The 12,209-nt window shown below is 46.5% G+C and overlaps 1 protein-coding gene and 1 long non-coding RNA gene across 4 annotated transcripts in view; one reads left to right on the forward strand and one right to left on the reverse strand.

The window, feature by feature from the left end:
- Positions 1-1,421: 1,421 nt before the first annotated feature.
- On the reverse strand, positions 1,422-2,928 carry LOC130454037 (translation initiation factor IF-2-like). Of its 3 annotated transcripts, none has more exons than XM_056796832.1 (3): positions 2,710-2,925; positions 2,109-2,125; positions 1,422-1,775 (listed from the first exon to the last, which is right to left on the reverse strand). In XM_056796832.1, exons 1-3 carry the CDS (start codon positions 2,743-2,745, stop codon positions 1,505-1,507), a joined length of 324 nt encoding a protein of 107 aa, XP_056652810.1. In that variant the 5' UTR covers positions 2,746-2,925; the 3' UTR covers positions 1,422-1,504. The 3 variants fall into 3 exon arrangements, with proteins under 3 accessions (XP_056652810.1, XP_056652809.1, XP_056652808.1); XM_056796831.1 differs by having other exon boundaries at positions 2,109-2,331; positions 2,710-2,920; XM_056796830.1 differs by lacking the exon at positions 1,422-1,775 and having other exon boundaries at positions 1,797-2,331; positions 2,710-2,928.
- A 2,387-nt stretch (positions 2,929-5,315) lies between these two features.
- The window catches only part of LOC130454038 (uncharacterized), a 30,894-nt gene continuing 24,000 nt past the window's right edge, over positions 5,316-12,209 (forward strand). The window contains exon 1 of the long non-coding RNA XR_008911709.1: positions 5,316-7,614. This is a non-coding gene — a long non-coding RNA (uncharacterized LOC130454038). The remainder of the gene's footprint in view (positions 7,615-12,209) is intronic.

The raw sequence follows: 12,209 nt of genomic DNA on the forward strand, positions 1-12,209 counted from the left end.
CTCCCTGAATCTCACCTGAGTTCGAGGTCACAAATTGTATTTAAGCTGACTCTCCGCTTACTTCGGGTCTCTCTCTCCCTACTTCCATTTCTTAGCACACAGAGCTCTCTACCTAGCAGGCAAGATGTGAGTGGTTGTGAATGGGCTCTCTGGGCCTAGACACGTGCTTTCTATGTTTGTATTTTCTTTATTTCTTAATCTTTAATAAAGCTCCAAAAATATACTTTTAGCAGAGAAACTAATTTTAATCTTAACAGAGCTCATCAATATCACCTTTGTAGTCCATTCAGATATGGCTCTTTTCCTAAAAGAACTGCTGTCTAATGGTGCCTCCCTTGTCTTAAGGTGATTTTTGGTGCCCGAGAACAGTCAGTGGAAGTTGTTGTATCAATGAGATCACAGTGTGACGATTAGTTGTGTTGATTTAAAATATTATCAATAGGCCAAAATGTCCTTTCTGGTCACCCTTTCCTGAGTAGGTCCTCTTCCCCTTTCGACTGTAAGCTTCTGGAGGGCGAAGGTCCATCTTTGCTCTTGTTCTTGTATTCTCAGAACTTAGCAGAGTACTTGGCATACTGTAAGACTTAAAGCATTTTTTCCCTCCCATTTATTTATTCATTCATTTATTCATTCGTAACTAACTTGAAGAAATACTAATAAAATTGGAAATTTAAGTTATTTCCTTATCTTCCTCTGAGCAACCCTCCCACCTAGGTTAAGGAAAAAGAAAAAAATCTGAATAGGAAAATATTGTAATGTGGAACTTTCCACTAAGTTACCTTGTAATTTGAAATGGCAGAGAAGATGCCCTGAGAGACTGACTCAAAGCATGCTGGGGGGCCTCTCCTAAAACTATAGCTCACGGGTCCATTAAAAAAGCACCAGGTGGGTTCGAATCAAGGACACATGTGATACCCAGTGGAATCGTTTGTCGGCTACGGGAGGGGTGGTGGGAAGGGGGGAGGAAAAGAAAATGATCTTTGTTTCCAAGGAATAATGTTTGAAAATGACCAAATAAAATAATGTTTAAAAGGGGGGAAAAAAGCACCAGGTAGCTTTTCCTTTGAGATTCTAGACTGCTCTTCATTTGTTGTTGTTGTTGCTATCTGTGTCTTTAAAGTATCCTCTTGGTAAATTGCTTGTTACAATACCAAATCTGTAATATAATTGAGACGGTATTGTCCTTTTTGTTATACTGACACGACCCAACCATGAACCCTGAAAAATCTCAGTGCTTTCCGAAGTCTTCCTTGATATCTTTAAAGAGTTTTGTGGTTGTTTTCATGTAAATGTTACATATGTAGGCAATCTAACACCTAGCTATTTAGGGAACTGTGTAATTATTTTGAAAGGAGGAGTTTTACATGTTATTTCTTTCTAGATTTTGTTAACAACGGACAGAAATACTGACGACAGGCACATCATTATGGGATTGTTGTCACTGTGGATTAGTTCAACTCTTCTGTTTATCCATTTGGGGGGAAAAAACCTTTTTAAAAGTAATTTACAACTCAGGAAGTTTGTGCCAGAGACAAAAGTCCCATTTGTGGCAGAAGAAAAGGGTGCCCTTTGTGGAAATAAAGTCTGGGGGGGAGTGGTCATTAGGGAGACTTCTGACCAGGCCTTCCTCAGGCCTCTCCCGTCTTGGGGGATTCTTTGCCTCCCCAGAAGGCTGTTCCTCCCTGCGTGCTCCTCCTGCGCCTTTCAGGCAATGCCAGCTCCAGGGACCATCCAGCTTTGGAGTGCAGTCTGGGATTCGGGTCTCATTTCCCAATCTGGAAAGATACAGATCATCGAATTTTACCCCCAGCCCCACACTTAGACGGGACTTTAATACTTTCTAGCATGAAAAGGAAGCGCGGAGTTTAGTGGGCCTTCCTGGATTCTGGGGCCCAGCAGGATCCTGTCCAGTGTGGAGGGAGGCGGCCTTCCAGGCCCCTGGTGACCCCAACCTTCTGGAGCCACTGCACTGGGCCTGGGGCCACCCCTGGACTCCGCCCCCACGGCCACTTTTCTCCATGCTGTGCGGTGGCCCTGCTGCTTTTGTTCCTTTGGGAAGCAGGAACCTTCGGTCTTCGAGTCAGCACTGCACAGTGGTTCTTGCTCACCTGCACCTCCCAGGCCCCTGTGGAAAGGGCAAGGCCTGCGCCGCGAAAGGGAGAGTGTGGAGACCTCAGAGCCGGGCCTCAGGGAAGGCCCAGGAGCCAGCCTTCCAGGAGGGTCGCCTGGATTGGGGATGAATGCTTCCTCACTGCACGGCACCCTGGAGTCTGGGAGGAGGCCCTGAGGCCCGGGGCCTGGCCTCCTGCTGCCTGAACCCCAGCTTCTCACCTGGAGAAAAATGAGAAAACAAGGGAACCCACTGACAGTGACACCTGAGGCTGCTGGCCGGAAGGGAACTTGGGGAGGCAGAGAGGAGGAGGGAGGACAAGCCAGGCACAGAGCACAGCTGGTGCAAAGGCGCAGAGATGGGAGATGGAGGGACAGGTGGGGGTGGTCACAGAGCGCCGGCAGGAGAGGCTGGGAAGAGTCATGGGACAGAGAAGTCCCCCCAGAGAGAGAGCCCGCCACATTCCCGAACCTCTGCGATTCCGGAAAAGCCGAAAGCCCAGCACTGACCCAGCCCCCCCCCCCAGGCTCCCAGCCCCTCCCCCTCCCTCTGGCCCTCCGTTCGGTTCCCACGTCTAATCCAGGGTCCTGGGGCCAAACCTGCCCATCCGGTAGACAAGAATTCATGATCCCCATTTCACGGACAAGGAAACTGATCCCTGGAGAGGCTGCTCAGCCCATGACCGGCCACAGCACCAGGGAGAGTCTGAGCCCGGCGCCCGCCCCCCGCGGCCTCCCTGGCCCAGAGGCGCCGTCCACTCGGCCCCAACAAGGCGGCGCCTCCTTGGTCATAGAGGGCGGCCTGGGGGAGAGCCTCGGCCCGGGGGGGGGGGGGCTCCTCCGGACACGCCTCCTCCTTCCTTCAGTCAGCAAGCACGGGTTAAGCACCGGGGGGGGGGGGGGGGGGGGGGGGGGGGGGGCGAGGAGTCCCAGGCCGGGCGAGAGCAGCCCCTGCCCCCGGGGGGGGGGGGCCCGGGCAGGACCCGAGAGGGGCTCGGCCTCGGAGACGGCGGGGCGGGGCTGCGCCTATGGCGGGGCGGGAGGGCCGAGGGTCTGCCCCAGGGCGGGCGTGGAGCCTTGGCCGGAGCGGAGGGTCTGGGGGGAAGAGAAGGCTGCCGCTCGGACGGACGAGTCTGGACGCAGTGAGGGCCCCGGGAGCCTCCGGACACGTGAGGCGGAGTCAGGACAGAGCCGCCGAGGCCACCCGCGCCAGGGCCCCGGGCGGGGAGGGAGAGGCCGGGCAGAGATCCGGCCAAAGGAACCCGGAGAAGAGGGAGAGCAGCAACGTCCGTCCACGCTCCCGCCCGGCCCGGCGCAGAGCCCGGGGCGGCGGGCACAGGACTAAAGGGGCAAATGTCCAGCTGGGTCCCCGAGAAGCCTGAGCCAGCATCGCCCAGGAAGTCTCGGGGCCTCAGTGCGGGGCGGCCCGGACCCCGAGGCCCTTCCTTGGCGGCTGTATAACCCGATTCAGACTTTGGTCTCCCTGCTGGTCCCTGGACCAGAGCACGATGGGACCCCTCGGAGGCCTTCCTGGACCCGGGCATCGCCCCCCCCCCTTCCCCTTTCCATTCCTCCCCTCCCCCTCCCCCCCAGGCTCCTCTAGGGGAGGAAGGACAGGGAGCCCAGCAGGGAATGCAGCTGGGAGAAGAGGAGCAGAGTCCAGATGCTGCCGAGGGCCCGACGTCCTCTCCAGGCACAGGGGCAGGAGGGAACTGGCACTCCTGGGAGGCGTTGCGGAGCATCCAGGCTCTGCGGGACCCTGGGCACGTTCCTTGCCTCTGCCTGCCTCAGTTTCCTCATTTGTAAAATGAGGGTCATAAAAACAAGGACCTCCCAGGTATTTACTACTGTGGTCATTATTATTCTTGTTATATCTGCTAGGGCCAGCCTTCCTTTGGGGCAACAAATGACCTGGTACTGCTTGGGTGTGCACATGTGGTTACATGCACACGCATACACACATGTACATACATACATGCTGAGCATCGTAACCATCTTAGCAGCGATACTGTGCTCAAGGCACAAGGGCAGAAAGGGCCAGTGACTTACCCAGGGTAAGCGGTGCCTGAGGCCAGGTTGGGACCCAGGAGCCCCCCCAACATGGGAGAGAAGTTGTGGCTGAGGGGCCCCAGAACCCCAAGAGTCTCCTCGCGGGGAGTTCCAGGCCAGATCCTTTCTGTTCAGGCCTTTAGACTACAGAAGCAGGTTTCCCTCGCGCCCAGCAGCAGCCGTGGGCTCCCGTCAGAGGGCCCCAGAGGAGTAAGTGTCCTCCTGGCTGAAGGCAGGTCTGTGCTGTGTTCTCACTGGGCCCTCGGATCCATTATCCTGTAACTGTCCCTTAGAGACAAGCTCAGCCCGGCCCTGGGGGAGAGAAAAGAAAGAAGCCTGTCTGTGCTCCCACAAGTGGGGAGACCCTTCCCCCGGCCAAGCCCCTTCCTTGTCTTCTTTAAGAGCTGCCAGCCAGCCTTGCCTTTTCTTTGATGGATTGACTCGCAATCCGCATTCAAGGGCCAAGAGGAGGAAGCGCCAGGAAAATTACAGTCCAAAAGTCCAATGAGGAGGCCTTGGAGATACAGCAAAACTGCTATCTAGAAAACTGTGGCAAAGACTGTGGCTCTGGCCTTGGGCGTCCCTGAATTACGCCTGAAACAGAGAAAGTGTTAGACATCCTCCCATGATCCAGAGAGAGCCAGGAACTAAAACGGGGCAAGGAGCGGGCAGCTAAGAAGCCAATGACTCACACAGTGGTGGTGAACTCAAGGCACCAGGGTAGAGATTTCCTATCAAGGAAGGATTCTTTTTGTGAGCCAATGGACAAGGCTGAGGGAATACCCAGCAATGTTCCCTGCTGGCTGTTTTTTCTCTAATAAAGGCCCATCCCTGTCAGCATCTTCTCTAGATCTCCTGTCTGCTCATTAGAGTAATTTCGGGGTGCTAGGCCCCCCAAAAACCCCACTCCACATAGATTTCACAAGGCCAGAACCACAGTCTTCCTAATAGTTTTCTTCCCATGGGAGATTCTCTTACTGTAGCATTAGGATAATGGGCTTCATTTTCTTAATCCTTGAAATACTGATCAAAAGTTGTGTGGAATGGAATTGGGGGGGGGGGGCTTGGTCTCCCATGAAACACTCTAATGAGCAGACAGGAGACATGATTGATACTGGCAGAGTTCGGGAGGCTTTATTGGGGGGGGGAGGGGGAAGGGGTGGCACATTGAATGAGGGAACACTGCCTGGGGAGAGGCAGTATGGGAGGGGGAAGTGGCTCCACAGTCTGAGGGGCCTCAGAAGTAGTGGGCCCAGATGCTCAGATTTACTCAGAATTTATAGGGTTACAACACAATGCCATCTCCTCTGTCCCATCATCTGAGGGTTTGTCTATTTCTTTATCTCGTCCTATCCTTCTTCCTCTTTCATCTTTCCCGTCCTTTATTTTCTCTGCTTTTGTATCCTGGCCTTCCTCTAGCCTCCTTAATCTTTCCTAATGCTTCTGAGTTGAACATGAAATGTTATATTTCTTTATCTTGTAGTATTCCTTAGGTTTGCCATTTCTCAGTTGAGTCAGATTTCGTTATAATATTCCTTGGGTATCAACATTCAGTCTATAATATTTCTTCGTCAAGGTTATAACGTGTAAGTTTCGAGATTTCTCTCATGGAATTTTGGACACCCAAACTTCTTCCTAAAAGGCCCGTATATAGAAAGCTATTCGGGGAGGGGGATTCCTCTACTCGTTGTGGGAGATGAGATTCAGTGGCTAATTCTCAGAGTAGTATGTGGCATGTAACGCCAATCCAAGACCCCTTAGTGTTACTAGTCCTTAGATTAAAACTGTCTGCCTCCTGGGAAATTAGAACCGGATACCCCCAACACTACAATCCCTGGCAAAAACTACAATTCCGAGAACAGAACCCCACTCCCTTCTTGTCGTTAAGTGCTAACACAGAACGTAAATTGGGTGGAATTCCCTGTCTAGCTCTCTTTTCCTTCCTGTCAGCAGCTTTGGTGGATCGAGCATTTTGAGCAGGTAGAAAACTTAGTCATGTGGCTCTATTTTGTCAGATAACAAACTTCATAAAAGAATATCTGAACTATTGGACAATGATTTAACTCTTACCCCCCCCCCCCAACTCCATAAAATGTCTAGTTTTCCTATTTTCAAAAACCTTGAGAAGAGTTTATCTGTGCCAAACTATGAGATAACCGAAGGAGGGAAAGTACAGGGAGTTTCAGAAGTATCCTTATGGGTCCCAGCCAGGGAATCCCATGACAGTCATGGGTTTTTCTGGAAAATGGGGGACTTTCGGGGTACATCATGTTGAAAATCACACACTCGAGACTATAAACATCCCAACCACCCCTTCTGTGGGATTGGCAGAGGGGAGGAGGGGAATCTTGGGTCAGGGTTATGATAAAAGTCTGTGATTGTACATAGAAGAAGAGAGGTCATTTTTGCCTCGAGCAGGCCCCTTGTGAGGGCAGAATTCCTTTTCCTCCCTTCCCACCTCCTCCCTGCTGTCCACTATTTTCTCCCAATGAAGCCACTTTTCTCTGCCAGCATCTTATCACGTCTCCTGTCTGCTCATTAGAGTGATTTGGGGGGGGGGTATGAGCCCCCCCTTGAATTTCACTCCACACATCTTCAAAAGGAGAGATTGATACCTCCTAGCAGAAGGCAACTAGTTTTACTAATTTTCTATAGGAAATTGCCATTCTGTGCTCTTCTACTAATACTACATCAATGTATACTGGGGAATAATGCACAATTTCATGTCACGCACAAGTAAATTGAGAAAGAAAAGGAAAAGTGTTTTGTCTGGCTGCTTCTAAGGAAGCACTAATCAAAAAGGGGATTGGATGGAGGAAGAAAATGTCTCTGCTGTTTCTTGTGAGGAGATAGGCCTCTTTTCTCTCTCCCCTGAAGGGCTTAGCTGAACTAATCTATATAAGAGAGTTACAAGGATAATTGATCCAAAATTATCACTACTACTATTAATCCTAATATGAACTTTTAAAGATGGGATTGACTCACCCCTTGCCTACTTTTAAATTTAATCAACAAAAGCTTGAACACCCATACTTGGCACTAGGTGGTGGAGCTAGTAAGTCACTTAGAGAGTTCCATCCTTTCAACTCAATCAGCCAGAAACTTGTGAATCCTTTGTGATGGGTTTACACCCTCATAGGAAGAGAGGTGTAGCTTACACACACCACCCTCCTGGGCAGTGTTAAGCAAACTTAAAGACTGCAATTGGTCCCTGTAAGGTGGAGGAAGGGACAGGAAATTTTGTAAAGAACAATCCATAAAAAGGACCTAATCTTCCTATCAGGAAGTCTTTGAAGTCTTCCACCTGAATCTGGAGTGTGGAGGAGCTTGGACTTCTTCTGAGGGCTTCATCCTGAATTTTCAGGTTGGAGGATCTTCTCCTTTGGGACTTCACTTTGAGACTTTGGTCTTCAGCTTCAATTGGACTTGGAACTCTGACATCTTGAACTGTTTCTGGTAAGACTGCTCTTGGATCTTCTCCCTTTGGACTTTGGACTGGGTGAGTGACAAAAAGCTGACCCTCCTTTCCTGGTTTCTGGAGAGACTAGTAACAGAGAGGCCACCCTCTCGGAGGAGACCATGTGGGTGAAACCCTTGCTTAATTCAATATCAAGTCCTCCATCTGAGGGGTTAACGAACCCTACATGGGTTGAGCTGGGGACTGGAGTAAATATTTAGTGTGTTAGGTTAGATATCTTCTCTGCCCTCCTTTTATATTGCTCTACTTTCACTCTTGCCCTATTTTTGTAAATACAGCTGCTAAAAAGTCATTTTGACTTGAATTGTATTAATTTTTTTTAATTGGCAACCACATTACCTTATATTTAGTCCAACCATAAATTTAATTTCTACAGAACCATAATTGTGAATAAATGCACTACCAATTTTCCCCTCCACACAAATTCCCCATTTTATCTTTTCAAAGTTGTATTATTTACAATAGTCAGTGCTCTCTTCATCCCATAGAAATCAGTTTCAGGAATTACCTCTTTTAGTTAAGTTGTGTTAAATTTAAATTACTATAAAATAACTCCCAAGTATCATATTTCATAAGGTTTATTAATAATCACTTGAATTAGAAGAAATAAAAGAACAAAAGTATGAAGACCTAAGAAAAGCCACGTGAATAAAATTCTCCTGCCTGGCACTCATTCAATCTCCAAAACGGCCTTCTAGGGAGCAGAGAGTAAGAGGTGAGGTCAAACAAAAACTTTATCATATGTACGTACACATGTAATGTGAGAAAGAAAATGGGATGTGGGGAAAGAATCCTGGGGAGCAACTTCTATCCACAGAATCCCCCTGTGATTCCATTGGAAAATGAGAATGTAGAAATCTCCCAATTTTACATGCCTAGTTTCCCCAGTGAATCATTACACATAACCAACTTCTATCTCTAAAGATCTTTAACTTGAGGTACATACAATATTGCACTTTCTAAAGGGAAATTATAATAATTTGGGAATAAGAGGGAAATAAAAGATAAAGAGAACAAAATCAGTGATTGCGAAGACACATTGACAAAAAGCCAATTGGGGGCAATTCCCTTTGGCACAAGAGTTTACATTCAAAATAAATGCATTCAACCCCCCATAGTTCAATTCACTACATTCCAAAGTTCATTATGGATCTTTTGGTGCAGTATGTGGTTTCTGCAGGCTTCTTTATGGCACCTTCTCCAAACAGTTCACTTTCTTGATTTGGGGAAGTAGCAAGTTTCTTATCCTAAAATTACTCTCAAACAAGAAAATTTTTTATAAGTCTGGAATTTTATGACAATAATACGATCCCCCCTGAGAAGGGTGTTGACAAACACATGTATCACCCTGGCATATAAGGCTGAGTTATGAGGTATATGAATCAATTATCAAAAGAAAATTAAAAAACAACAAAAAAAGAAAAAATAACTTCTGGATGAAACATAAAATATCAAAGTCTCATGTGTAAAAATTCTAAGTAAGGAAGAATAAACCCATAACAGGTCCTTGAATCAGGGCCCAATTAAAATGATTTATGTCTCACAAGCCTGTAATAGCAGTTATGCACTTAACCAATCAGCAGTCAGGACTACAGAAAATTGCCATATTATGAAAGAGAGAAAGGGACTAGACTTTGAAGCAGAAGAGAAATATCATTCCCTGGTCTGAATTTACTTATGCTCTCAGAGATAGAGAAACCAAAATGGCAGTAATACTGAGGTACTTGGTAGAATTCTGGATCTGGAATGAGGGAATCCTGCATCTGAATTTGCAAACACCCGCTTCCCAAAACCTCAAAATAAGTTCAAGTCCCCTGTCCTAGCAGAGAATCTCATCAATCCCAACAGGATTGGTTGGTCTCCTTGACCTTGTGCTCCTAGGCACTGTATAGGTTAACTTTATGCTTCTTGGAACTGTGCAGTGGCTCTTTTGTGATCCCTTCTCCTGGAATCAGCCATAATCATTAATCAAAGTCCCATAATATTTAACAATCAATGGTAGGTTTCCATAGTCTAAAGCTTTTGGGTATGCATTGACATTAGGGCTAATGGTTGTAAACCTCAAAATTTCTCAGTCTTATGAATGTTGGGGATTTCCCCCATTGGGGAATCTTCTACTTAAAAAAATTCCCTTGCAGATGGTGAGAACTCTACTTGAGTGTGGGGGCTCCTTGCCTTGGGAATATCCCTACTCCACCCTACTTAGGACTGCTTTAGGACAGAGAGCTCCTTGAGAACAATGAAAAGTGCTTTGACCCATGCTTATGGAAAGGACAGGAAGTTCTTTGAGTCATGACTGTTTTAGAATTGATACAATGGGATACTAAGTACCTATAAAGGTGGGGCAACTTGTAAACTACTTAAACCTAAAAGGGTGATAACTTATTCAGAGGTTATTTCTTAATGAAATTTGTCGACACAGCAGCATTTTTTTCTGACTTACTAAAGAGATTAAAACTACTCAGCTGTGAATTCAAAATGGGCAGTCCTTTAGAAACATCTACAGTGATTGGTAGATGTAAGGACTTAGGGGAGGTGACATAGGAGATTTTGCCCTTAAAAATAAGAGCTCAGAGAAGAGCTGGATCTGATTCTGAGGGAGCTCATTTTGAGAAGACTCATTCTGATGATCTCGATTTCTGACTCTCATTCTGAAGGAGAGCTCCTTGAGGAGCTCCTCTGAGGGGCTCTGTCCCTCTGGGGTAGGAGCTCTGAAGGCTCTTGAGAGAGGCCCTTTGAAACAATCTCTGGCTGGAAGACTCTTTGAGGAAGGACGCTGGCCTGGTGTTACTAGAATCCTTGTTTAGTCAGACCTTGTGGTGAGTGTTAAAAAACTGACTGATTTTCCCTTTTAAAACTCAGGTCTAGGCCATACTGACTTAAGGCCTTTCATACTGTAAACCTTAAAATTTCTTAGACTTATAAATGTTGGAAATTTCACCATTGGGAAATTTCATACTTGAAAATTTTCCTATTGATAGTGAGTCTTGGCTATTGGAATGTGAACCTCATTGGCATGGAAGGTTCCTCCTCCTCCCTTCTTAAGATTACTTTAGGACAGAAACCTTTTGCTGAACAATGGAAAGGACTTTGACCTATGCTTAAGCATAGAACAGGAATTTCTTTGAGTCATGATTGATTTTAGAATTGATACAATGGAGATACTTGGAATGACAGAACCAAGTCTTGGAAATTGCAATCTCCACCCTATTCAGTCCTAACAGGATTTAGGAAGGGCTGCAGCATAGATCAAAATTTAATTATTCCAATCTCTACCCTACTCAGGGTAACAGGATTTAGGAAGGGCTGTAGCAAAAGATCAAGATTTAATTATTTGAGAATATGACCTCCAACATACATGTGCAAAGCCACAAACCTCTGGGTGGTCCTGGGTTAAGCTAGAGCCACCATTGGCACAGGGAAAATGATGGACAGTGATTGATAGATGTGAGAACTGAGGGGAGGGAACTTGGATGGTTTCCTTAAAGATAGAGGGGTCTGAGGACTGGGGGGTGGGTTGGAGAGTTTTGGCTCTGAGTGGTTGGAGAGGTGCTCTGAGAAGCTTGCTCTGAAGGAAGCTGGAGGTGGGGGCCTCTGAGACTGTTTCTCCATTTTGGTCACGTGAGTAATAGGGACTGATATCCTTTCTTTGCCCCAGCTATCTAAGGGCTTGGGCCTTTTGGCCCAGCCTAAACAGAGGGGGTATTTAAGCCCTATTCCCTTCTCTCCCCTTTCTCTCTCTCTCTCTCTCTCTCTCTCTCTCTCTATCTATCTCTAATTCCTTTCTTCCTCCTGTTTGTTTGAGATCCTGTTTGAGATCCATTTCCTTTTTAACTTGGCCATGATCCACAGTGTGAGTGCAAATGATTTTCACCAATTAAAAGCTTTTTAAAACAGTAATATAGCAGCTAATGTACATTGAAAAAAGTCCCCCAAATCATAAGAGCACATAAACTTCTCCAAAGGTTACTAATACAGGTTTTGTCCAACTAGTTTATGGACTTTTATAATGGTATTTTCTCCAGTCCAAGCATAGAACAGTACAAATAAAGACAGTGCAACAGAATATAAAGCTAACAGCCACAGACAAAAAACAGTAACAGAAAGTGACATAGTGTAACAGAATACTTTAGATTACATTAACAGGTAAACTTAAAAACAAAATTAAATCTTAAAACAATCAGCAAATATACTAAGCATGATGCAGGATACAGTCACTCATTATCTGTAGGTGCTCTTTTTACATGTGAGCAATGGATCCAAGAGTCATTCTCTTAAATTTTGATAGCTGTTAGAATGGTTAACAAGACTTGGAATGGACCTTCCCAAGCAGGCTGAGTTGCCCCAGTGTGCTGGAAGTTCTTTATGTACACCTTGTCACCTGGGTATAAGTCATGGAGTGAGAAATCTATAAATCCTGCTTGTACAGCAGCTCCAGATTCATGAAGTTCTTGCAATTTGATTTGCAAATCCTGTATATATGAAGCAATAAAAGTGTCTCCTCCTAGTAATGATGTGTGTACAGGAGAAAAAGGCTTAGCCCAGATAGGGGTTGTCCAAAAAGTATCTCAAA

Source organism: Monodelphis domestica, chromosome 4 (genome assembly GCF_027887165.1).
Source record: "Monodelphis domestica isolate mMonDom1 chromosome 4, mMonDom1.pri, whole genome shotgun sequence".
In the NCBI taxonomy this organism is placed as follows: domain Eukaryota; kingdom Metazoa; phylum Chordata; class Mammalia; order Didelphimorphia; family Didelphidae; genus Monodelphis; species Monodelphis domestica.